The sequence below is a fragment of the Heteronotia binoei genome, chromosome 13 (genome assembly GCF_032191835.1).
Source record: "Heteronotia binoei isolate CCM8104 ecotype False Entrance Well chromosome 13, APGP_CSIRO_Hbin_v1, whole genome shotgun sequence".
NCBI lineage: Eukaryota > Metazoa > Chordata > Lepidosauria > Squamata > Gekkonidae > Heteronotia > Heteronotia binoei.
The window spans coordinates 68,977,578-69,004,225 of record NC_083235.1 but is presented as its reverse complement, the minus strand read 5'-3'; the positions used below and the strand labels follow the sequence as shown (position 1 = coordinate 69,004,225).

The window sequence follows — 26,648 nt, the reverse complement described above, 5'->3', positions numbered from 1 at the left end:
TTGATGTCACCACAGTCTCATTTCTGCGATCCTCTATATCTTTTTTTAGCTCTTCAATATCTTTTCTAATTTCTTTTTTTGGAAGCAGTTATCATCTCCCTCATCCCTTTCATTATCCTGGCTTCCATTGCATCTAATTGGTCCTGCATTTCTCCAGTGAAGCAGTCCTTGCACGGGTTTGCTTATGGTCTGACATGTAAAAACACCGAAAATTTTGACCTCACCAAATTAAATTTCACCTATCAGATTTAAAAGAGTGAGGCTTGCTCTTTTCAATAAGCCTAATTTTGCCACCAGATCCCGTTTTTGCTGGTAGAGAGATCTCACGATGCTTGATGTATTTCCTGTGTTGGCTGTGGGAGCTGCAAGTCTATGACATAAGAACATAAGAGAAGCCATGTTGGATCAGGCCAATGGCCCAACCAGTCCAACACTCTGTGTCACACAGTGGCCAAAATTTTTTTATATATATACATACACACACACATATACACACACACACACACACACACACACAGACTGTGGCTAATAGCCACTGATGGACCTCTGCTCCATATTTTTATCTAAACCCCTCTTGAAGGTGGCTATGCTTGTGGCTGCCACCACCTCCTGTGGCAGTGAATTTGGGGCTTTTTCTCCAAAACCGCAAGTAGACAAAACAATAAATTCCTTTCCACTTTTTAGCACTGTCCTTTAAATTTACAAAGTCCAAATTTTGCCCCTTCTCCCCTTCTTCTTCCAAGCTTTCTAGATTTCAATTTCCCACATTCTGATTTCATTTTGTTTAACTTTAATTAGTCCCGGAATGAAAGAGAGCCATCTGTACCTTTTCTGTAGTTATCCAGATCAACACCGGTCTTGTATAGCTTTAGATGTTTAGCAGTATCAAAGAAGATTAGGTTCCTGTCAAGCTTATGTCAAATAAATGACTCTGGAAACTTCTGCAGATGATGAAAATGCAACTAGTCTCTGGAGATCCCTCAAAGCCTCAAAGGAGCTCCCCCCGCCCGGGACTCCCTTTTAGCCAAGGTAAATCTCCTCAAAGTTTCTTGTGCATATCTTGGACTGATCTCTGACTGAGAAAAGTAGGCAGTAGGCATTAGATTGCCTTCCACTACCCCAAACAGAAGTTCCAGCCTGCTCCCCTTCTGAGTAGCAATTCAGCTCGGCATTTTCCAACCCCGGAAGAATTTCAGATGGTGTGGGATGCTTATAAAGCAGTAATGAGAGGAATATTGATTACATTGAATAATAAAGACAAGAGGGCAAAAGAAAAACAGATGTTGGACATTCAAAATGAAATAAAGAAAAAAAAAGGAACTGAGAAAAAGGCCAGGGAAAAAGAAAATTATGAGGGAGATTACAATATTACAAACACAAATGAGACAATTGTTAAATAAAGAACTGGAATGGAATCTGAAAAGGTTGCAGCAGAAATCTTTCGAGGGAGCAAATAAACCTGGAAAATATTTGGCCTGGCAATTGAAGTAAAATTATTAATAAAATTGTGGTGGAGGGAAGAGAGGTGGTAGATCAAGAAGGAATAAAAAGAGAATTCTTTAAGTATTATGCCAAATCATTTAAGAGTGTTAAAATAAAGACAGAAAAGATGGAAGAGTATTTACAAAAGATTAAAATAGCACCCTTAACAGAAAATATGGGGAAAGTCTTGAATGATCCAATTGAAAAAATAGAAATTGAAGCAGCAATTAATGCAATGAAAAATGGAAAAGCACCTGGGCCAGATGGATATACAGCTAAATTTTTTAAAACCTTCAAAGAGGAGTTAATTCCGAAACTTCAGAAATTGATGAACATGATAAGAATCAAAGGGAAAATACCAAATACATGGAAGGAAGCTGTTATTTCATTGATTCCAAAGGAAGATAGAGATGTCATGAATGTAAAAAATTATAGACCAATCTCACTATTAAATAATGACTATAAAATATATACAAAAATCTTGGCAGAACGGCTTAAACAATATTTGATAAATTTTATAAAGGAAGATCAAGTGAGGTTTCTCCCCAAAAGGCAAATGAGAGACAATATTAGAACTGTTGTAAATATTGTAGAATATTATGAAAGACATCCAGAAAAGGAAGTAGCATTATTCTTTGTGGATGCAGAGAAAGCATTTGATAATTTAAATTGGGACTTATGTTTGCAGTAATGGAGAAAATGGAGTTGGGGGGGAAACTTTATAAGGATGATAAAAGCAATATATACTGAACAATGTGCAAGGTTATGTATAAATGCAGATCTTACTGAAGCCATGATAATTAGCAAAGGTACAAGACAAGGCTGTCCACTTTCCCCACTGTTGTTTATATGTGGTGGACTTGTGAAAGAGCAAAAAAGTATTGGCAGTTGATTCAACAAGAAATTTCTAGGATCTTGGGATACGAATTTAAGAAAGTTGCAGAGACTTTTCTGTTGGGATTACAAATGGAAAAATTTCCAAAAGAAGACAGAACTATAATCTGGTACTTGCTTTCAGCTGCTAGGACACTCTATGCGCAGTTGTGGAAGCAAGAAAAAATACCAGAAAAATGGGATTGGATTGTAAAAGTTATGACATGGAGTGAAATGGACAAATTAACAAGAATTTTAAGAGACTATGACTTAGAAGTTTTTAAGATGGAGTGGAAAAAGTTTAGAAGAGATGTAGAAAGAGTGGAAAATAAAAGGACATTGGACAATTTTTGATAAAGCCTTAGAAGGAAGAAGAATATAAATCTTTGTTTTTATTAGTTAAGGGTACCTTTAAATGTTAGTATTTTAAGTAAATAACACCGGCGGGGGTCAAGTAACGGGGGGAGGGGTGGTTAGAAAGTAATATATGGAATAGATAAAAAGAAGTTATTAACGATGCAAGAAATAGATATTGTTACCATATGTTACTAAATAAAATTGTTTTAAACAGAGAAAATGGTATGGTATTAAAACTGAATTCTGTTTGAATTATGTCTGTTTAAATGACAGGTTTTTAACATGGATCCAGAAGAGCATAACATTATACTACAGAGGACCAAAGGGCTGGAGGTAAAATCTTATTCATGATACATGAAATGTGCATATGTAACTATGTGCGAACATGTACAGGTTGGGATATAAGCTTGTGTGTCCCTGGGGGGCAATGGTGATAGTACATGGGCGACACGTTCTTGATGGATTTAATGGTGCGTGTGACTGCTGCCCACGTGTAGAATCATGATCTGATCTGGGGTGCATCAAGTAAATGGTGACTCTGTAATCTCAGTGCAAGTGAAATACCTGCTATGTGCAAGAAAAAAGATTGTGGATGTGAAGGTGTGATGACTCCTAATACCGTAGTGTTATTTCCTAGACTGTGTTTATCCTGCAGATCCCTTATAGGATGTTTGGTGGGTACACGCATGCAAATGCAAAGATAAAGGGCACACTGCAAAAGCGTAGACTTGTTTCTTCTAATTACTTAGGGGATTAACATGTAAATGCTATGTAGAAGTGATCACCAGGGCTTTTTTTGAGCAGGAACACACAAGAACGCAGTTCTGGCTGGTTTGGCCAGGGCTCTGGCTCAGAAAAAGGACTCCGGCCAGGGCTCCAGCTCAGAAAAAGCTGGAGGAAAGGAACTAGGCAGCCACGCGCTCCCAGACTGTGCGCTCCACTTTCTCTGCCATCTCCAGCCTCCAATGGGCTTGTGAAGAAAGCAAGAGATGTGGAGCCACCCACAAGTTCCCCCTCCTGAGAGAAGCTGGGCCTGCTGCTGCCCACTCCACCACACATGGCTCTCTCTCTCTAGCCATGGCAGAGGGGGGGCAAAACAAAGTCTCTCATTGGGCTGTGTGAGATCACACATCCATGAAATGCAGCTGATGGCACGGCACTGTTCTGTGTCAATATGCAGAAAGTAACCTACTGAACAGGTGGCAGCACTTCTGGTGATGTCAGGGTGTGTGGCCTAATATGCAAATGAGTTCCTGCTGGGTTTTTTCTACAAAAAAAGCCCTGCTGATCACAGACATAGACTCTGCATTGATTAACTGAAGCAGTTCCTTCTTGCAGAAGCAACCATTTAAAGGGTGACTACAGCATTTTATTTATTAGGAAATAGAATGGTGAATAATCCATGGTTAGAAAGAAATAATCCATATGGCATGTTCTTTATTAGATACTCTGAAAGCACTGGTGTCCATTTTATTGGTTGTCCTATTGCTTTGAAACAGATAATCAGAGCATCAAGATAAATGTCAGCAGTGGCTCTAGCAAGACCAGCCTTCTAGCCATTGTAGCTCTACTGAGCAGGGCAAAATAGGGATAAGTGTCCCTTTCCCAGATAATCTCCTGCCCTTAATTTGCAAATGAGAGGGACTAGTGTTCATTATCTGTTTGAAAGTTGCTTCTGACTCATAAACTGCACCGTTCTCAATAGACGGTATCCAAAACTATTGCTGAATGTTTCCTCTGTATTTTGCGTTTGACTCAATGGAGCAGTACATGTTCCTATCTAAATGGGTTCCCAGAGGACCATCGAGTCCACAACTTAATATTATATAACTACCAGGATAATTCTGAATGTCTTTTCTGTATGGCTACTCCAGGGTTCAAGGAAACCACTGTGTTTGCATGTACAAGTGGAACAACGATGACGGAATTTGCAATCCTGCTGTTCTCGGCATGGGTCCTGCCTAGATTCTCATAGGCACAAAAGGGGGCAATTTCCCTCCCTTCCTTTAGAAGCTAACTCCCCACCACTGTAATAGAGACTTAAAAGCCTTGCCAGTAACACCACCACCATTGCTGCAATGCAGCCAAAAATGAATCAAACACATCTGGGACCGTTATAAGGCAAGCAAGGGTGGGATGGGAGGGCTTTTTACCGGCTTCTTGAAAGCCATCTATGAAAGTGTAAGTGGAACAGATAATGAGAATGCGCGTGTTCTGTAACTCTGAAGTTCTTACTGCTTGGTGATGCCTGTTATGCTGCCTGAGGGCTCTGGGGAGGGAGTTGTGTGGCAAAATATGCTTGCAGCCTCCGAACTATTGTCTAGAGAAAGGGTTTTCAAACTTTTTTTTGCTCATGGGGTCCCTTTGGAGCCTCATTTACCATTGCTGTCAGGGGTCATTTTGTAGAAAAACAAGTGCAGGAGCTCATTAGCATAACTCATTCGCATACGCCACACACTTCTGACTTCGGTAATTGTAGAATTGGGACTTGCCAAAGAAGACTTTGATTGCCAACTGTAATGTATGTGGACTCAAGTGAGAACTGAGTTGGGTGTTCCTGCCTGGCTCATTGGAGCCTGATGGCCAAAGCTTGGGGACTTGGGAACAATGGGCAGCAGGATCCTAAACCCTGCTGCCCTGCTCCAATCAGGGGCCCCCTACTGGTTTGAATGGACCAATCAAACGCTTGCGCAAGAACACAGGTGTGTATATAGTTGGCCTCGTTGGCCCAGTTCGCCAGTCTCATGCTTAGCCTTGATTATGCTGATGTCGCACTACCACCTCGCCTCATCATTGCTTCGAACCCACTATGTTATACCAACACAGATTTTCTGACACAGACCTAACAGCATCCCGATAACGGTTCTGATATTAAAAAGAAAGCTTCTTCAGCGTACTGATGCCATGTCCAAGAAAGACAGAAAGATCAGAAGGCAGGAAGGAAGGGTGTAGGAGTTGGGAATAAAGCAAATAGGGAGAAAGACAGAAAGAAAGAGAATGGACAGAAATAAATAGAGGGGAGTGGGGAAATAGGAAGGAAGGAAGGAAGGAAGGAAGGAAGGAAGGAAGGAAGGAAGGAAGGAAGGAAGTGGAGTGAGGGGGAGGAAAGAGGGAGGAAAGAAAGGAAGGGAGGGAGGGAAGAAGGAAGGAGGGAGGAAGAAGGAAGGAAGGAGGGAGGAAGAAGGAAAGAAAGAAAGATGGGGAGGGAGTTGGTAATAAATCAAATTGATAGGGAGAGAGACGCGAAGGCCAGAAAAAAAGAGAGCCACCTCCACCCCTCACTGAATGCAGGAGAAGGCAAGCCCAGGATCTTCTGTGTTGCTTGCTGGAGCAACATGCTCTGTGCTGCACAGAAGCCTGGATGCTCTCTGGCTGCCCCACCCCACCACCAGAAGGAAGAGTAGCCACCCACCACCACCGTGGGAGAAGCCAGGCTGGACCTAGGCTTCTCCAGGCCACCCAGGGCCAGGGAATGCCCGATGCAGCCTGGGTGCTCTCTGGCCAGCACCACCCGCTGCAAGGAACGGCAGCCACCCACCTCACAGGGTGTCTGCTGTGGGGAGGAGAAAGGAAAGGAGATGGTTAGACACTCTGAGACTCCTTCAGGTAGTTAAGGGTGGGGTCCTCCTCCTCCTCATTGTTGTTGTTTGCAGAATCCTGCTCCCAATCCATTTTATAGAAGGTACAAACAGTACTGTGAGTCTAGAGGTTCGATTATGGCATCAAGCTCCCTGGACTAAGTATGGTTCTCTGTGCGTGGTGGCTTGTGGCTAGCTTTAATTCTTCAAACGAGACCTATTTTTTTTTTTTGCCTCTTTCAGAGTCCAATCTTTTGTCTTAAAGCAACTGTGAAGCAAGCCAGGGGAATTCTAGGTAAAGATGTCAGTGGTGAGTAGGATGATGTCTACAATTTACAGAGAGAATCTTGGGAGCTCTACTCATGTGCAAGCCTGGGCTTTGCTTCTAAAACCTCTATTTGGGAATACCCATAACCTGATTTGAGAGCCAAACAGGGCCTCTGCCATGAAAACCTTTGTGCTCATCTCCACGCAATATCTTTTCTTTAAAAGTGAGAAAGTAGCTAACAGGCCAAGATTCAGAATGTCCTTGATTGGGAATTGGCTCCACAGACCAAATCTAAAAGCATTTACGGTACTTCCCTACAACTTAGTTCTGTTGATGATGCTGTTGCCCTGTCTTGTATGTACTGTACACTCTAAACACTACCAACAAAAAATCAGGGCTCAAAGCAACTGAGGCACAGAACCATCCAGCTTCTCTCTCCAACTGGATGTCCTTCACAGGGGAGAGTTAGAGGGGCATGTGTCTACAGCACTTTAGCAAGGTCCTTATCTATTCATTATAGGCCTTGGACTTTACAGTTAGAGTCCATGTCCCAGTCAACTGTTATTTTTGGCATCTCACTATTTGTTATCTTTAGCAAAGTTGAGGGCTCTCCACAGAGCATGTTGAGGCCAGGCTCTCCTGTCCTGCGATCCTGTTGCGGACTAGGGAGGGTGAGACTTTCCTCCTCCAGCTTCTGATTTATTCTCTAGGGTAAGGTGAGCACAACTGCAGTTTTGTGTTCTGGATTGCATAAAAATGTTACCTTTCTAGCTACTACAAACACTGGGGCCTTCACGTGTAAAGCTAATATAATTGTATTTCAGCAACTGCCTCTATGATTTCAGGGTTCAGTGACCCCTACTGCCTCTTAGGGATAGAAAATAAAAAGCTGGACTCTTCTGGTAACGATGGCACCCATCAGGAGAACAAAAAACGTTCCAAGGCCGTGGTGAAGAATCTGATCCCTGAAGACCAGACCCACCGCACCCAAGTCATCCCTCAGACGTTAAATCCTGTCTGGAATGAAACTTTTATACTGTAGGTCTCCTTGCCACATTTGTTTTGCTTCTGTCTTGATATATTTTCTTAATTTGCAAGGAGCCACAAGCAAAAACCTTTGCTCTAAAATTGCCTATCCTGTATGTATCCGCATTATCATGGAAATAGAGTAGCACTGGTAGATCACTTACAGGTGGTTGTTTCCTGCAGGCTAGATGCTGCTGGAAAGTGTCTCTCTCCCCTACCCGCCCCCCCCCCCCCCGCCACTGCTTCCTCACAGCATTGTGATGCCTCCGTATCTATCTTCTCGCTTTCTGTATCTATCTTCTCACTTTATCTATCTTCTCGCTCTATCGATATTGATCAATTGAGATCTATATATCTACATCGATATTGATCAATCAAGAGATCTATATATCTAGATAGATAGATAGATAGATAGATAGATAGATAGATAGATAGATAGATAGATAGATAGATAGATAGATAGATAGATATGGATTAGGCTAAAAGTGTGTGTTCAGACCAAATTCCTTTGCAGACTGGGGATTTTGAACTTAGACTTTCCAGACCGTATGCTGATACTGATTCCACTATACATTGCTGTTTCTATTTTTGCACTGCCACATAGGAATTGGGGTTATTTATCTGAAGAAGACTATAGTTTTGTAGACAGACACATAGCCCTCAGTCTGTACCACGGTGTCTTCACATGTTCCTGACCAGCACAATAAGCAATTCATGTACAAAATCTTGCGATGCCCAGCCACTTCATGTTTTCCTCTGGGTCTTAGGCTCAAAACATTGACCATGAGATTTCTGTAATGAATGCCAGGAAATCAAAAGTAGAATTGCAACTTACAGATGCACACCTGAACAACACCTGAAAAGCATACTCAAGATTGCTACAGTACAGACATTGTCTCCAGATTTTGATGCAGTAATTCAGAGTGAGAGGTGTCAGTTATCAGAGACTGTTAAATAAACAAAAAACCACAAGAGTACTGATCTTTTAAGCATGTTTTATTTTAAGATTTGAATTTAATTGTGTTTGTGTCCTTTATAAAGTTTATATTTATGGTTTCTGACAATACATTTTATGACACACATGGCTTGGCCCAACAAGATCTCATTTATGTCAGATCTGGCTCTCATAACAAATGCGTTGGACACCTATGGTCTAGAACTTGACCTCCAAAAACTTGTCTGTAGGTACTGTCTTATAGGAATACCTCTCAACTGTTCCTCATGATAAACAATATCCCCCATTTTGATCCTTTTCTTCAGGCTGAAAGTAGCCAAGAGAGATGAAAATATATAACTCAGGAATATGAGTTATAAACTGAGACCTAAAGCGAAACTGAGACCTAAAGCGAAATGTCCCTCACTGTAGGGAAGGCTTGAGAATTACAGGGTAACTCAACATGGCAGCACCTATAGGTTATTCTAAACCCTGCTGCAAGGGAGTGTCCCTTGCTGACTGCTTGCAGGCTTTCTCTTTGGCCTTTACAGCCATGTAGAACAGACTTCCAGAAGGCGTTATGAAGGCCCCATCCCTTTTGCAGTTTCCTAACAGCTGTAAGTTGGAACTCTTAGAAGAGGCACAGAAAAGGAAGGCTCCTGCTGGCTATTTCAATGGCTTGTTTTAAGTTTCTGTGACTGTTGTGTTTTGATTCTGTTTCTGCCTTGGAGTCCCAGTTGCCTGGGACAAAGGCAGATTTAGGAATGCTTTCACTAATAAGGTTGCTAGGGATGCCAAGTCCAATTTAAGAAATATCTGGGGACTTTGGGGGTGGAGCCAGGAGACTTTGGGGGAGGAGCCAGGAGACCTCAGGGTGGAGCCAAGATCAAGGCTGTGACAAGCATAATTGAACTCCAAAGGGAGTTCTGGCCATCACATTTAAAGGGACGGCACACCTTTTCCATGCCTTCCTTCCATGGAAAATAATGAAGGATAGGGGCACCTTCTTTTGGGGCTCATAGAATTGGACCCCCTGGTCCAATCGTTTTGAAACTTGGGGGATATTTTGGGGAGAGGCACTAGATGCTGTACTGAAAATTTGGTGCCTCTACCTCAAAAAACAGCTCCCCCAGATACCTGCAATCAATTCTCCATTATTTTCTATGGGAATAAATCTCTATAGGGAATAACAGAGTTCCCAGCAGACATTTCCCTCCCCTCCCCCCGCTTTCTGACGATCCTGAAGCAGGGGGAGGGCCTCCAAACCTTGGGATCCCCTGCCCCCACCTGGGGATTGGCAACCCTAAAGGTTGCAGCAGCAGGGAAGACTGCAAATCTAGGCATGCTGGGAAGGCTGCAAAGCAAGGTCGCATTATTAAAGTTAGTCTCTTTTGGTGTCTGCCTGTGAGAGTGAATACCGGAAAAAAAACCCAGTGAATGTTTCTTAGCGTCTAATCAAAATGGGGGGGTGCAGGCCTGTAGCTATGGTGGGGCCCTCAGGGTCCCGGGCCCACTACTAAACACCAAGGCCAGAGTCCAGGCCCCACTACTTACAATCACCCAAGTTCCAATTTCTAAATTTTATTTCTTGTGCTCATTACCGCTGCTGCTGTCTTCTCTTGCCAGCCAACGTTTTGAGGCGCCTGGTCCCCGCTGCCCTCCAGTCTCAACCCCACTCTCTCTTTGGAAGCCAAGCCCAGTCCTCCAATCCAATGTCATCCTCCAGTCCAACTCTTGTCTGCCGCTGTTTTGAAGCTCCCGCCCCTGCCTCCCTCTAATCTTAACCCTGCTCTCTCTCTGGAAGCCAAACCCCATACTCCAAAGGAGCCCTGCTGCTGTGTTCTCTTGTCTGCCTCTCTTGCATCTTGCTGGCTGGCAAGCCATCCCCAAGCTGTCAAGGCAAACACCGTTGTGCCTTCGAGTTCCTGGCCACCTCCATCCCTCAGATTCCCAAGCCGGCAAGGCAAGCACTGACAGATTCCAGGTGGGACCTGGCTGGGGAGCGGGGAGGGATTCTAGACTCCAGGTGGGTTTACTGTTTAACAAACCCTAATTTCTGCATGGCTATGTGTCCTACTAAATGAAAAATCCTCCCTATGTGTGCCCACTAAACAAAAAATCCTGTCTATGGCCCTGGGGGGATGGTTACTTTTATCTCTCCTATGTGTTCCTTATCTTCTAGTGTTGATAATGATTTGACTAAAAATGTAATCAGGGATTAATAGGGTATTATTTATCATCGTGACATGAAAAACTTCAGCTGCCCGTTTCTATACTTTAAGTCTTTGTTAAAGGAACAGGACTTTTTCTGCAGGCCTCTTTAGAACCCTTCTTTACTTTTTAACCTAATATCCCACCTGCGTAGAAATCTTGTGTATGTGTGTTATTGCCATTAAATTGCTTCTGAATTGTGGAGATCTTATGAATGAATGACCACCAAAGCATCCTTAATAGCCTTTTTCAGGTCTTTCAAACTGAAGGCCATGGCTTCCTTTATTGAATCGATATCGGGTCTCCCTCTTTTTCTGCTGCCTTCAACTTTTCCTAGCATTATATCTTTCCAATGAGTCTTCTCTTCTCATCAGTATGACCAGAAATACAATAGCCTCAATTTAGTCACTTTAGCTTGTAGGAAGAGTTTGGGTTTGATTTGATCTAGAACCTATTGATTTGTCTTTTGGGTGGTCTATGGAATCCATAAAACTTGCATTCAGCAGCATGTTTCAAATGATTCAGTGTTTTTCCTGACAGCTTTTTTTGTTGTCCAGCTTTCTCATTTGTATATACCATAGTATGAATGATCTTGATCTTTGGTGAAACTTCTGTACACTTAAGTATCTTTTCTTGTTCCTTCATGGCTGCATTTCCAAGCCTAAATCTCCTTCTGATTCCTTGGTTACAGTCTCCTTTTTGGTTGATGATTGAGCGAAGGAATATAGAATCTTGAACAATTTCAATCTTTAAACGGTCAACTTTAAAGCTGTGCAATTCTTCAGTCGTCTTTTTTTTTTTCATTTAATGGTCAGATGCAGTCCTGCTTTGGCACTTACTTAACCTCATTAATAATATATTCAAACTGTGTCTTGCAGTGAGTTTACAGATGTAGAGAATGCCAGATTCCATCTGGACGTGTGGTAAGTATGCTTGCATGTTGTTCTCCATACATTTTGGTATTGAGCTCTCAAAATGGGACTCAGTCAGGGTTGACCCAAAGGGTGTTGGGTGCAAAGGAGGAAGAGAACAGAACCCAGTGTGATGAAACTGGCAGCCACCTGTTCTTCCTCCCTTCCTCCTTCACAGGGGTGGGAGGGGATAGGGGAGCGAGGCAATCTGAGTGGTGGTGCTGGAGGTCCTGGAGGTCCTACTCAGGGCTGCTGCTCGCCACCAGAAAGCATCTTTGGTGTTTTGGGCAATCACCTAAGTCCGCCTAGTGTGTGGCTCACTTGTCTGACTCCTTAAGAAAGCAGCGTTTTAAACCTTCCAGGCCTATTTTCTCAGAGCCCATCAATAGGTCTCAGCAATACTTTTTGCATAAGACAGGCTCTGCTGAACAGAGAGAGGTAGGGTATCGGACAGTGTTTCTGTCAGGCTCCCAAAATGAAATAGCAATAAATACATAGAATAGCAATAGATATGTCAAATAAATTCATGATCATTGTAACCCTTTCTTCCAGTGACCTATATTGCAGGAATAAAACCTCAAAAGAGAACTCTCCTTCTTTAACAGTTGGTATGAGAATATCCTTGCTGGGCAGTTCAGGTGCTGCTTCTCTCTAGGCTGAGGCAGGGAGACAATTTCCATCTGTCATTGGAACTCTTAAAGGGTCACTGTCAACGCACACCCCACTTTTTAAATCTCCCTTTCTCACAGGGACTTTGACGAAGTTGAATCTGTACGCCACAAACTTGGAGAACTGTCAGACCTCCATGGCCTCAAAAGGTATGTGCTAATATCAGGGTTCTCCCCACCACCGTCTTTTTCAGATCTACCCTTAATTTAGGAGTGCTTGTTAAACAAATTTGGCAATCGAAGAACAAAATGCAGAATACTACTCTGTACTGCTTCGTATATGGCAGGTTTTGCTATTGTACTATTCTCCTAAGTTTGCTTTTTTATTCTCCAGGATTTTTAAGGATGCTCGGAAGGACAAAGGGCAACATGACTTCCTGGGGAATGTAGTTCTTCATGTGAAGGTGAGGAAGCAAACAGTGAGAACCATGCTTGAGAGAATTGGGCTGATGGGTGAAAAATGGGTAACACCCAGAGTAAATGTCCTTCTCAGTTTTTGGTACGAGTTGTCACTTCAGTCTTTATTGTGGCCGCTGGCGTTTCATGAGAACTCCTTGTGGCTATCTAGGGATAAGTAGATGCATCAGCTGCATAGTTACTTAGGAGCAAGTGAGTGGCAGAAAGTGTTTGCTTCCAAGCAAGATGTCAACACATTTTATAGACTTCACATGGCTGGTTGTCACCCCAAGAAATAACAGTCCATAGGGATTTCACCATATCTGTATGACTCAATCTCTTAATAAGACTGGGAATGAAGGAAAGTTAGCCCTTGCAGCACATGCATACAGGATCAATGAAATTAGTATTTAATAATATCATTTGATATTAATATAATAAAATAAAATAATAATCTCATTTAATCTTGAGATCTGTATCTGGAAAATAAATGAACAATAATTGACTGTGGTTCATGTTGAAAGCTACAGTGTTTGAAGTATATAAATTTACCAGAAATAATGTTTTTGGTTGTCCAGCTCTTTCATGCTCAGTATCCTAATACTCATGCTCTTCGTTGGGCTCCTGTGATGAAGGCAGACCAGTCTCAAGGTGATGTATGGCCAGTTGGAATGTCAAAGTAGGAATTCCCACTCTGACATAGAAGTTTGCCAGTTGATCTTGGTTCTGTGATTTTCTCTCAGTCTAACCTACTTCAGGAGTGTTATGAAGGCAAAATGGAGGAAAGAGAATTAGCTACACATCTTTGAACTCCTTGGAGGAAGGGAGGGGTAAAATGGATTAAATAAATAGTGGCTGTGGTGGAATCCTGTTTCTGTCCTAAAAATCCTGCAACCAGAAAAGTAGGAACATCAACCAATTAAAGGGCATTTAAGTCATTATCTTCATTTTTTTTTAAAAAAAAAAATTGTATGTTGCAAATTTTTATTGAGAGAATCTACCAGGCCCTTGAAGAGAAATAGCTTGAAATTGTAAGCTGTATGCTGGCTTTAGATTCATATCCAAAAAGAAAACTGCATTTGTTTATTTTTCATCAAATAGAAAAGGTAGAAGTATTCAAGGGACCCAAGATCCAGGATATTTTCAGGTTGTCACCTTTCCAGTGAACACATTTAAACCTGCAATTTAAAGCTTTCACTGATCAGTCATTAAATTGGCATGAAAATATACATTCTGCAAGCAGGATTATTACGATATTCCAACTCTATTCCAATTCTGTGATTCCATTATATTTACTTAACCCTCCTGCTATATCTGACAGAATTCAGTTCGTTCAGAACTATTTTATCTTTCTGATGTAAACTTTGACTTCTGTTATTGTTCTTACAGGACCTGCATTGTAGAGAAGACCGCTGGCACAATCTGGAACCTCGCACAGAAACCTACCCGAACCGAGGACAATGCCGCCTGCAGTTCCTCTTGATTCACAAAAAGGTAGGAGGAGGGGGTCTGCTGACATGAGAAGCTTGAAAAGGCCTGGTTGCATATTGCAGTCTTTTGAAGGTAGACTACAATGGGCATGGCCTTTTTTGTTGTGAATGATGGAAAGTCCCTCCCTCAGAAGGCTAGCATATCCCAAGCAATGGGAATGCATTACTTACCAACATTGGCTTTGTATTTGTATCAAATGGATCTAACCATGGGTAATGCATGTTCTAGTGACATCTAGTGACAATTGCATTAGTTACTAATGACAATTACATTAAGGTGCTCTGAGTGGGATTGTTCTTGAAAAATGTTCCGAACCCCCAGCTGGTTTGGGTTATTGGTTGGAGTGATCTATGGGGAACATATGCTAATTTTGTAACAATTTCACTTACTATCATTTGGTTTCTAGGCCCAATTCTAAGTACTGGTATTGAGCTTCAGAGCCCTAAATGGTCTGAGAGCCATACAGCAGCTAGAGGGAACAACTTTTTAAATAAATCAAGGAGAGTTCGAATGGGCTTGGAACTCTGCTGTGGGGGGAAGAAAGGTTCCTGCCTTCCCCCCAAGCCATTTTCCCTGTGCGAGAACAGTGCTGAGGAGTTATTTCCCTGTTTTGACTGTTTATTGTGCACAGAATATTCCACATGGAGCAGAAAAAAAATTGGGAGATAACTCCTTATCATTGCTGCTTCAGTGTGGGAAGACTGCTTGGAAGGGGGAATGAACCCTTCCTCCCACCATGACCATGTTCTGAGTCACTTTGGGCTCTTATTTATTTTTTTAAAGCCTTTATCCGCAGCTGCTGTGTGGCTGCAAAGAACACAAATTAGGACCCAGGTTGGGTCCAGGGAACCCAGATCTAACTCTTAAAAGCACAGTGGCCCTGGGATACATCCAAACTTCCCTTCTCCCATACCCAAACCAAAGATCATCCTCCCTGCTGTGAGTTTACCCTACCATCTCATTTTCTGCATTTTGTATCTTGTTATATGCTGATTTTAATTATTTCATGTGGTTTTCATTTGATTGTGAATAACTTTGGAGAACTTGGTTTGAAAGGTGAACTACAAATACATTTAAACAAATAAATTGTGTTTTAGAGAAAGGTTAACGTAATATAATAAGTAAGGAACAGCAGGCTGCCAGCTGTTCTACTGATATACCTGGGGCAAAAATATCTCGCTAAATTTGAACTGTCAAAGAGACTATCCCAAAGTTTTCTTGGTATTGTACACAAATATGCACAAGCAGGTGGTCACACAAGGATTTTCTCCATTTTCTTTAAGAACTGAATCCCAGGCTTTTATCCCCCCCCGCTTTTTTTTTTAGAGGGCAACCACAGCCAGTAAGACACAGCCAAGTTACACGGTCCAGCGGCACCTTCTTCAGCAGTTGGTTTCTTATGAGATTCTTCAGCACCAGGTAAATGGGACAGGGGACAAAAATGACTCGGGGACATTGAGGCAAAGATTATGGCAGTAAAGTACAGATTCATCTTCTCAAAATAGGCCAGGTGATATGTTCAATTATGCATCTGTATTTAGTCATATGCTCCTTTGAGTTCTCTATGGAAGTTCATCCACCTCTCTCACTTGGGTGTAGTTGCAGCATCTTAGTTAATCTCATGGGAAGGGGGGGGGGAACCCTCAAAATCACAGCAAACTCTTGAGCTGTAGACTGGCTGTTTAGTAGCTCCACCAACAGAAGTGCATCCACAGATAGGTTTGAGCAGTTGTGCAGCATGTAGACAAAAAAGAGTGGCATATCCGACCCTAGACTGGAGTATCTTTCTCTAGCCTAATAAGCCTTCCTCAGACTTATATGGGTCCTGCAATGGAAGAGCCATTTAAGTTGGACAAAGGCATCTTAGTTGGAGGAAAGCTTCAATCTTTGCTCAGATGAGCAGTAGGATATGTTCTATTACATGTGATGGAGGTGGAAATGAGGTACCATGCCTTTTAAATGTCAGAAGGTGTGGATATGCTGTGCCCAGATACTACAGTCAAGATGACTGACTATTATAAAACATATCTTACAGATATGATGTATTATGGGTGACACCATGAACATCCCTTGTGCCCCCTTGTAGTGGTAGTGAAATCTGGCCATTATAAACTATGTCCACAAAACTCAATTGAAAGTTTTATGTACTTATTTCTAATAAGAGAAATCTGTATTGGAGTTTGTAATGACCATTTTAACTTTTTAAAAGATACGTGTACTTAGTATCGACAAAGGCTAATGAGAACTGTAAGATTTTTACTTTAAATTTTTGAGGGTTGAACACCTGAGTTAAACGTAAATGTTTATTGGGGGCATTGAGTAAGATGAATGCAGGGATTGTCTTTCTTCAAGAAACATATATGAAGTGAACAGTCATCAAGCTGTTGAATGGTACTAGATTTCCCCTGCAATATTAAACCTCAGGATCATCACATTCGTGAGCGGTAGCTATTATTATCTCTTCCAAATTGAGATTTCAACCAGATCATTGCCTCAAAAATGGGCAAGGTAGATATATCTTCTTAAAAGGCACAGTGGATGGCCATAAAATTACTTTGGCATCACTGTATTCCCCCCAATAGTCGCCAAATCCCCCCTTTTAAAGAAACGTTGACAAGGCTTAATAATTTTTAGGAGGGCCATGTCTTAACTGGTGGAGATCTTTATTATCTAATTAACCCCATAATTGATTGATCTACCATCCACCCCTGATTGGAGGTATCTTGGGATGGTTATTCCATCAACGTTGGCTGAATTTATTAAATATAACCATTTGAATATAGTGAAGTCTTTCCAAGCAACAATACAGAATTGGAAAACAGTGCAATTATCTTGGCCTGAAAGACTTTCTCTTATAAAATCTTTTTTATTCCCAAAGCCAGGCCTCAGATTCTGCAGGAGCTCACAGGACCACAGCTCCTGAACATTTTTAAAGGTTCCCCCTCTTTCTCCCCACCTACCTTGTCCATTGAACAGGGCTGGATTAACAATTAGGCCAAGTAAGCAATGGCTTATGGACCCCCACACCTTTAGGGGCCCTGGGCCACCTCCCTCCCATTTCCCCCGCTTAGAGCCCTCCCAGCCTGCATGCGCAGCCAGCAACTGAGCCACTCTTTGCCCGACTTGCCTGATACAGCTGCTGCTGGTGTCGTCACCAAGTTTGCCTCTCTCTGCCTCTCCCACACAGCTTTGTCAAAGGGGCTTTTGAGAAGGTGCCTGCAGGCTGCAGTGGGGGCGGCGGGGTGGGCACAGCAGCTCTGAGGTAATATGCAAGGGTCCCCCTGAGATTTTGACTGCCAAGGGGGCCTCCACAGGGTTTAATCTGGCACTGCCGTTGAATGGTAGGTGCAGCTGAATTGCAATCCCTGGATTAGGAGAGTGGGCAGCCAGCCAGCCAGTCACCAGGGGCTTTGCCATGCCCCCAGCAGCCCTCATTAACCCCTGGAGAAGCCTGCGCTACCCTTTCTCCACGTCTTATGTGATCTTGGGTGGTGGGTGGCTTGCTGGCCTTTTGACTTGTGGGGGCGGCCCAGAATAGCCCCAGGTGAGCGGGGCCTGCTTGAGCTGGCTGGATCTCTAGCCAGCCCAAGGAGGCCTTGCTCACCCAGGCCTCTCCTTTCTTGCATCAGGTTGCTTTTGGCTAGGGGCAGGCGGCATAGGCTAATGACTTATGCTAATGAGCTCTGCCACCTATTTTTCTACAAAATGACTCCTGCCCAAAGCTATTATATTTTAAGGGCCTTACCTGTCAATATTCCTAAGTTGTTGTTAACAAAATGGCAAGCTTTATTACTTACATTTATGTGGAATCACAAGGCTCCTAGGATCACTTTTAAGGCACCAAGACATCCAATAGAATCAGGAGGCTTGTCAATCCCAAACATTAACATTTACTACAAGGCCATTATTCTCACAAATATACTTAAATATAGTGAGGTTGGGATATGTACTGATTGGAAATATATTGAGGAATCTTACACTGCCCCCTTGCAATTGAAAGAGATCTTGTGGATTCCAAATAGTCAGCGACCGATGTTAGCTAATGTAAATATATATTTAGGAACCACTCTGAAAGTAAAGTAAAGTAAGTAAGTTTATTTTTATATCCCGCCCTCCCCCGCCAAAGGCAGGCTCAGGGCGGCTCACAGACATGGAAACCATGATTTAGATAAAATACAATGTAAACAAGAGTTTTAAAATACAATTCAATTACATAAATTAATTAAAATAGATAAAACAGATACTATAAGGTGCTATAGGTCACAATCATACATAAGATGGCTAGATGGTTACAGGTCAGTTCCAATTTCAATTTAGCCGGGTTCTATCATAAAAGCAAGCTGGAAGAGAAAAGTTTTGCAAGCCCTGCGGAACTGATTCAGGTCCCGCAGGGCTTGCATCTTCTCTGGGAGTTGATTCCACCATCGAGGGGCCATTGCTGAAAAAGCTTGCTCCCTGGTTGCCTTCAGTCTAGCTTCTCTTGGCCCAGGGATTTTTAGAAGATTTTGAGAGCTAGATCTCAGTGCTCTCTGGGGGACATATGGGGATGAAAGTGTGGGATAGTTTTAGGAAAAGATACTTACCAAAGGTGTCCTCGTGCTTTTCCTTCACCAATCATTTGTGGTTCCCTCCTGCTCAGGCTAGATCTTCTTATATGCTCTGGGAGCGGGGGGGGGGAACAAATAACATAAGATTTATCGATATTGTTAAAAATGGAATAATATGCAGTAAATTGCAATTAGAAGCTAAAATCCAGGAGAAAATCCCATAGAGTATTTCCAAATACAGCATTTATACAATACACCAGAGATTAAGAAAGACTTGTTAAAACCTGCTACTCCCTTTGAAAAATTGCTTAGTATTCCGTTGACCTCCATTGATCAAAAGGCTTGATCTCAAAAAATTATAATATATTAATTAGCTATGATAGGTCTACTTTGTTATCTTTTCATAAAGCCTGGATGCATGATTGTGAGAATTCCTTAACAGATCAAACTTGGAAAAACATTTGGTCCTCTTGTTTTCTACATTCTAGTTATTTGAATTCTGTGTATCAGTCATATAAATTCATCACTCAATGGTATTCCACACCTACTAAAACAGTGCATGTTAACTCAAGATACATTTCTCATTGTTGGCGAGGATGTTGAGAGGAAGGAACTTACATTCACTGTTGGTGGTTTTGTCCAATAGTTAAGTTTTAGAAAGATATTGTGCAACAAATAACTTATATTACTGGACACATAATTCCTTTCATGATACATCCCCGACATACAAAAAAGATTTAAATTAAACATTATTATTGGTAGGCAAAAAAGTAATTGCTTCTCATTGGAAGGCCTCCCAATTGCCTGATGTAAAGGAGTGGTATGTGCCTGTGGGACTACATAGTTTTTAATAAAATAACTGATGTTAAGAGGTTAAATTAATATCCTTTGGTGGAATCAAACTTCTTGGAAAATGGTATCCAGTTTTGGAAAAACTTTTAAATAATGTAGATTCCCCATATTCTTTTAGTAACAATTGTTATTTTAAATTTATCTTATTCTTTTTTGGCAGCACAATAATTTTTATTATTATTTTTAATAATGCTTATTATTAATAAGTTTATTTAATAATACTTATTATTAATAAGTATCTTATTCATGTAATAACTTAGATTTATATAAGATAATGGTAATTTTAACTCTTTAGTAGTTTTAACTCTGTCGGTGATGGTCCATTGATGTGTTGCTGTAGTGCTGAAGAATAATTTTTTTAAAAAACCTATGTTCATTGTCATGTATATATAACTTGCCTCAGGGGAGAGGGCTGGACTCAGTGATAATGCGGTCTCTTTCATCTTTGCAGTTCTATGGATTATCTTAGATATCTGGAGCCAAATCAAAACTGAGTGAGGAAAAAGTACTAAGTAACTGAACTGCTGAGGTCTTGTTCTTTTCTACCTGACCCGTGTGCAGGAGGAACCATTTTTCTGTTGTCCTTCACAGGCTGGCAGCACTTCCTGGGATGGAGAGTTAAGCAAGCACGCCAGTACAATCTTGTATCTACATGCATCTCAGAAAGACCTTTCTAACTTCCATCAGGATATGGCGTGAGTATTCCCTGTTCTCCTCTGTTTGAGACAGTAGAATCTGTGCCAATTTGACTAGAGAGCTTACTTCTGGGAAGGGACTTCCTGTTCCCAGGTCTGCTCCTCTGTTCTCTGATTTTTAATAAATATTATTATTTTTCCCTATTGGATCAAGATGCTGGGAAATAAGTCTGCAGATATGTCATGCGACTGAGGGATGGTAGCATATTATAATAGCTGTTGTACTTAGATGCCTCTGCTGATTCTCTCCCCCACCAGATTAGAAACCTATTCATAAATTTGATTGATGTTTTTTCTTGATTCATTATAATGTGTTGCTTAGAGAATGTGACTGATTCCAAGGAACTTCTTATTAATTAGTATATAATTTCTGATTTATGTAATCTCTGCCTCTTCTGTCCTTCACTTTAATATAACAAATTCCAGTTTCTGTAAAAAGCTAGTTTTACTGCTAAGAGAAATTAGGAAAACCAAGGGCTAATATGCTTGATTTCCATATGCACATTTTCTGATTGCAGAAACTGAGAGTTCTTTGTTGGATTAATTTTAATCCCTGTAACTCAGAGGGAATATTGCTGCCTCCTTCTAGTTTTGTGGATAGATTCCTTCTGTTCATCATTATTTCAATGCTTGGTGCGATTCTTTCCTTCTCTTTGACACAGGAAGTGGTTGGCTTATAGCAAGCTCTACCTGATCTTGGAGTTCAACAGCAACTGCCTACTCCACCAGATTACCAGCATAGAGTACCAGTGGGTGCAAGAGCGACTAAAACCTGAACAGGTTAAAACCATACTTCAGTCCATAGGGCTGGAAGCGTATTCCAGTCCAACCAGTCAGCCTGAGAAACAATAAAGAATTATGTACCAGAAAATTCTACTGAGCTCCCAGTATGTATTTGTTTAGCAATACTGACACAAATTTACTACCAGCACCAGTGCACAAATTCAGCCGCTGTGTGGCAGCATCAGGTTTTTGCCTTCTACTGCTGAAAGGCGTATATTTGCACTGCACCTTTTCCCAGAATGGGAGATCTGTATAGGCTATCTTTGCTTCTAGAAGTGAGGGAAAGCCGTGTTTGAGTACTTTTTTCTTCCTGACCTTAGCCCCTTAGGCAGGGGACTTTCTGAACAACCTGAGAGATCCGTGCTGTCAAGAGATGCTGAACACTGCAGTGTCTTCACTAATGCTAATGTATCCTTTTGCTGCTCTGTTCAGAAAGCAGAATTGGCCGAGTCTTTCCAGTCCCTGTTGGCTTATGGGACATCTCTCCTCCAGAGGTACCGGATTGTCTTCCCACTGTCTGCTCCGAACTCTATACAGAGGCTGCAATCGCTGCTCAGGTTTGCCGTCTGAATGGTTATAGAGCTGTGTGCACTGTGTGCTGGGAAAACCCCTCTGTTCTTTGCTAAGAGAAACTGAATTTGGTGATTTTTATAAATGGTGCATCAGTAAGCACATGTCAGTTTACTGATTTATTATGCTTTTGCTAGTCACAGGTTAGGACAAGTGATATGAGGAAGTGAAGCCTAGCCTTATAACCACTGGCACGCTTCTTTACTTGCCTGAGTCTTCAAAACTGACTTTGTCCTACTTATAGAAATATGTGCAAGTTTTTGACCTTTCCATTGGGACTGCATATAGGGCTTTCACCATTTTTTCCAGCTTGCAATTAAAATTCCATCCTCTCTAAGGAGGAGCGCTCCTTTGAAAATTGAGTACTCCTTCAAATTATAGGATATGTTCTCCCAGGATATATTCTATTTTAGCAGGGCTTGGGTATTGTGTCAAAAATCAGTCCTGAATTGTCCCTGTGCTATCAAGAGAATGCTGGGTCTGTTCCAGTAGGGTGAAAACTTGACAATGAAAGCTTTCCCCATTACTGCAAACTCTGTCTGTCACATTATTCAATCTCTGTCTGTCACAACACTATGAAAAACACAGCCCAGCCAAGAGAAGTGAGTTATGCAAAAGAGAACCAGAAACATTAGTTCTTACATGCATTATTTCAGCAATGGTTTTAATCTTTGCAGGCTCTTGGTCCAGATTTATAAAATGAAAGCCTTCAGAGAACTTTGTACTGTGACCCCTGACCTTCAACAAATGGTGACAGAGGCACTCAAGGTACACAGCCACAGAGGCGTCTTGATGCTCTCGCCTTCCACGCTCCTTGGTGTAGTTCAGTGAGTCCCTTCACGAGGTCTTGAGAATTCCTATGTTCCTTCCTCCAGCAGTAATGTGAAATTGGGAAAAGGTGGGTCATCCATTCTCTTCCAGATTGGCCATAGATGCTGGCCTTGGATTGCCTCTTCCTGCCACTATGGAGAAATGTATGGGGCACTTTTTCTTCTGTAGAGAATGCTGTATTTCATAGGAATGCTCCGAAAATCTAGTTTTAATCCTAGATTTCTCTCTGTATTCTATACCACTGTTGGACATCTGGCATGGTATATGTTCTAACAGGCCAAATAATTATATATTTGTGTGTGAGTGGTGTTTGACCATTCCCCTCATGAGGGTTTTAAATGTGATTTGAATGCTGCTGCAGTGCTTCTCATTCCATGTACTGTTTTCTCAGTCAGGAACAGCAGAATGGTTTCAGATGAAGAAACAACACCTGAAGCCAATGGTCAAGGTAAATCTCTCTTTCCAGATGGGTTGCCATGGGTACTGGCTTGTGACTCCCAATGTGACAGGTCTTTTCTACACAATGAGAAGACTCACACAGCCTCCAACAATTTTGGAGGAACTAGATCCAGGTGGGAACTAGGTTTGTTTTAAACTAGAAACCTTTCCCTCAGTTACCGTGTGTTCTAAAGGTAACAAGTGTATAGGCTTTGGGTTCACTGCTGTGAGGTAAGCTTTGTGGTAGGCAAATAATGTGGAGATCACAGAAGCAGGAATGGTATACAAACAACATGGAAGATTTATTACAAGTTACAGTTTCAACAAACAGACCAGCAGCACCGGTCATCAGATAGTCAGGGGAGAAACCTGACTGAGGCACATAAATTTAAGCTTGCTGTGGCTTCAGAATGTGATTTGAATTTTTTTAATGCTTTCAAACTTTTACTGACTAGCCACTAAGTTGGCTCTTCTGACTAGCCACTAAGTTGGTGGGAAATCCGACAGACGCTGCGGAGGGAACAGGATTGTGACTGCGAGGTGAGCTGTGTGCGAAAACGGTCTAAGAGTCAGGATATGGAGATAAGCTCCTCTCCTTTCCCAGACTGGCTGTGGGAAGAGCATCCACAAAAATGCTCTGACCACAGCCACTCTGCAGTTTCGCCTTGAGCTGGAGAAAGATTTCCCCCTTCTCCAGGTAAACAGGGGAAAGTATGGGAGCCAGACAAGCCATGCTGTAAGTAAGTACAACATAAAGAAGGGGGATAGGATGTAAAAGAAAGGGTAGCTTGTAATTTCTGAAGTCTCCTGGGCAAGCATTTTGTCCCATGGAGAGATTAGAATCATCCACCAGTTTGACAGATGTTTGACCAGTGGAAACCAAACTGCTCTTTTGCAAAGAACTTCCTTCTCTTGTTGTCTTTCCCTTTTGTAGACCATGGAGGAGTGTGGCAAAACTTTGGTCAGTCTTGTCATAGAAGTGAATACAGATCTCCAGCAGTGTCGCAGAGTCTGGAACAAACATTTCACCAAGTAAGTCTCTGGAAGAAGTTGTTTGGAGTTTGCTGGGTGCTTACAAAATGAGAGAAAAGAAGCCTTTGAAGTGAATTGTTCAGGCCAAGGGAGTGAGCCCTCAAGCCTAGTAACAGCAATATTCCACCCCTTTGCCGGACTTGCCAGCTTTTCCCCCAGAAAAATAAAATAAACTGCTATTTATTGCCTATATATATTCATTTGAATATAGATTTGAATATGCCTACTATCGATCATCAAATTAGATAGAAAATCTAGAGGGAAAAACTGGCCAGAACAGTGTTGAAATGTCTCTAGATCTTTTTTGTTCCATTCACAAGCCAGAAATTTCTTTTGTTTTTGTTACTGGGCCATGGGAATTACACAGGGACCAATTTCTCACCAGGGTTGCCAAGTCCAATTTAAGAAATATCTGGGGACTTTGGGGGTGGAGTCAGGAGACTTTGGGGGTGGAACCAGGAGACTTTGGGGGTGGAGCCAAGATCAAGGCTGTGACAAGCATAATTGAACTCCAAAGGGAGTTCTGGCCATCACATTTAAAGGGCCATCACCTTTTCAATGCCTTCCTTCCATAGGAAATAACGAAGGATAGGGGCACCATCTTTTGGGGCTCATAGAATTGGACCCCCTGATCCAATCGTTTTGAAACTTGGGCGATATTTTGGGGAGAGGCACTAGATGCAGTACTGAAAATTTGGTGCCTCTACCTCAACAAACAGCCCCCCCCAGAGCCCCAGATACCCGCGGATCAGTTCTCCATGATTTTCTATGGGAATACATCTCCATAGGGAATAACAGAGTTCCTAGCAGACATTTCCCTCCCCTCCCCCCGCTTTTTGATGACCCTGAAGCGGGGGGAGGGCCTTCAAACCAGGGGATCCCCTGCCCTCACCTGGGGATTGGCAACCCTATTTCTCACTAACATTGCTCTGCCCCCCAGGCTTCTGTTTCCCCTGGTGCAAGCAACTGATTTCCCACCAGTTGCTCTGCGGGTGCATTCTGACACGGGGCTCCTTCCACTGCCCCATCTGCACACAAGGCCTTTCCTCATTCCCCAGGAGCTGGCTGCTCTCTCTCTCTCTCTCTGTCTCTCTCTCTCACACACACACACACAAACTCTCACTCACTCACAAGTCCTCTTACCTTTGCAGTGGAGGCCTTTGGGGGATGGGGGTATGTTCCGGGAGGTGGGTGGGGATGCAAATGAAGTTTTGGACCACTTCTGGTAAAAACAGAAGTAGCCCAAACAGAAAATGGCTGGCAGCCATTTGAGTGGTATTTAGGGGGATGAAAACGGACCGCTCAAATGGCTGCCAGCCATTTCATGACTAGTTTTGCTCCTCCCCCCCTTCTAATAGGGGGGAGGAGCAAAAATGATCCCTAAAAAGTGATAGGTGTTAGCCTAAACTGGCTACAAGCCAGCTCAGTGATCAGAATCACTGAAGGTTTGCAGCCATTTGAGTGGTCCTTTTTGTTTCCCCTGGAGAAGCAAAAGAGACCACTCAAGTTACTAGCAGTTACTAGCAGCCATTTGAGTGGTCTTTTGTGCTTCCCCACTCAAATGGTTGCTCTAGGGCAGCACTTCCGGTTTTTAGAGCCACTTCCGGTTTTACTGGAAATGGCAGAAAATGTCATTTGGGGGTGGGATTTCCCTCACTGGCTGGCGGCAGGGGAGCCCTCCCCAAATCAGGGGGTTCCTCACTGGGACCACGGGATTGAGATCCCTAGTCTTGTAGTAAAATATAAAAGTAAGCAAATGCACTTAACATCCTTCTGGGTACAGCATCATCCGTGTACAATAGCAAAGCGACAGCCTGGGAACCCAATTTAGGAAAATGGCCATCGATCATATACAAAGTAGGAGGTCATTTATAAATGGGTTAAATAAATGAGGAGCCCCAAAACAACCTTGAATCAGAGCAGACATTTAGTGGGAATTTTGTGTCTCCCAAATTCATGTGTGCCCTTTTCTTCTCATGACTGAGGTGCAGAGGCTTCAGCTTTCCCTTCCGTGTTGGTTTCTTCTCTTCAAAGTGGCCTGTGGAGCCACTATTGATTCTTTTGCAAAACTTGTGTGCAACCATATAAGAAGAGGAAATAAGAAGGAGGGGAAGACTGCAGCCACGTCTGCCCATACACTCCAGTTGCAATGAGGAAAGTACGCATGTGAGTTTGGGAGACACAAAACTCCTATTGAATCTCTGCTTCTAAGACCAAATACCACAAGGACTATGTCGTGTGCAAAGTCAGCCAGCTGCTGCTATTTAAAGGACTGCATTTGGCCCTCGGCCTCAGATTCAGTGGGAGCTCACAGGAGCGCAGCTCCTGAACCTTTCTGAGAGTTCCACCTCCTCCTTCTGAGAGTTCCACCTCCTTGTCCATTGAATAGTATTGCAGCTGCATAACAATCCCTGAATGAGCTCCTGTTCGGGTTTTACAGATAGTTTAGCGGAGTTGTGTGGAGAGAACCACAAAGATAAACAAGCCAGGCAGACGTTTTAGCTTAAGAATAAAAAGTAGTTTACTTTTACTATGAGGAAAGGGTTACTGGGATTACTAGAAAACAAGTAAGGACTCAATATCCTTACTAGCTTCTAAGCTACATCTCGACTCTCTCTGAGTCCAAACTCTAACTGCGTGGAGATCTGAGGGCTTTACACAAAGGGCAATGAAACTGACCAAATGGTTTCCCCCAGACCACCTCC

The 26,648-nt window shown here is 42.4% G+C and overlaps 1 protein-coding gene across 2 annotated transcripts in view; it reads left to right on the top strand.

Annotated features, from left to right (window-relative positions):
• The window catches only part of UNC13D (unc-13 homolog D), a 100,919-nt gene that overhangs the window by 23,890 nt on the left and 50,381 nt on the right, over window positions 1–26,648 (top strand). For both annotated transcript variants that reach the window (XM_060252904.1, XM_060252903.1), the window contains 14 exons: window positions 2,986–3,045; window positions 6,534–6,600; window positions 7,404–7,596; window positions 11,608–11,652; window positions 12,390–12,458; window positions 12,643–12,712; window positions 14,094–14,198; window positions 15,522–15,614; window positions 20,186–20,289; window positions 20,952–21,069; window positions 21,505–21,629; window positions 22,320–22,410; window positions 22,865–22,921; window positions 23,846–23,943. In XM_060252904.1, the coding sequence (XP_060108887.1) occupies window positions 2,986–3,045; window positions 6,534–6,600; window positions 7,404–7,596; window positions 11,608–11,652; window positions 12,390–12,458; window positions 12,643–12,712; window positions 14,094–14,198; window positions 15,522–15,614; window positions 20,186–20,289; window positions 20,952–21,069; window positions 21,505–21,629; window positions 22,320–22,410; window positions 22,865–22,921; window positions 23,846–23,943 (1,295 nt within the window). The remainder of the gene's footprint in view (window positions 1–2,985; window positions 3,046–6,533; window positions 6,601–7,403; window positions 7,597–11,607; window positions 11,653–12,389; window positions 12,459–12,642; window positions 12,713–14,093; window positions 14,199–15,521; window positions 15,615–20,185; window positions 20,290–20,951; window positions 21,070–21,504; window positions 21,630–22,319; window positions 22,411–22,864; window positions 22,922–23,845; window positions 23,944–26,648) is intronic.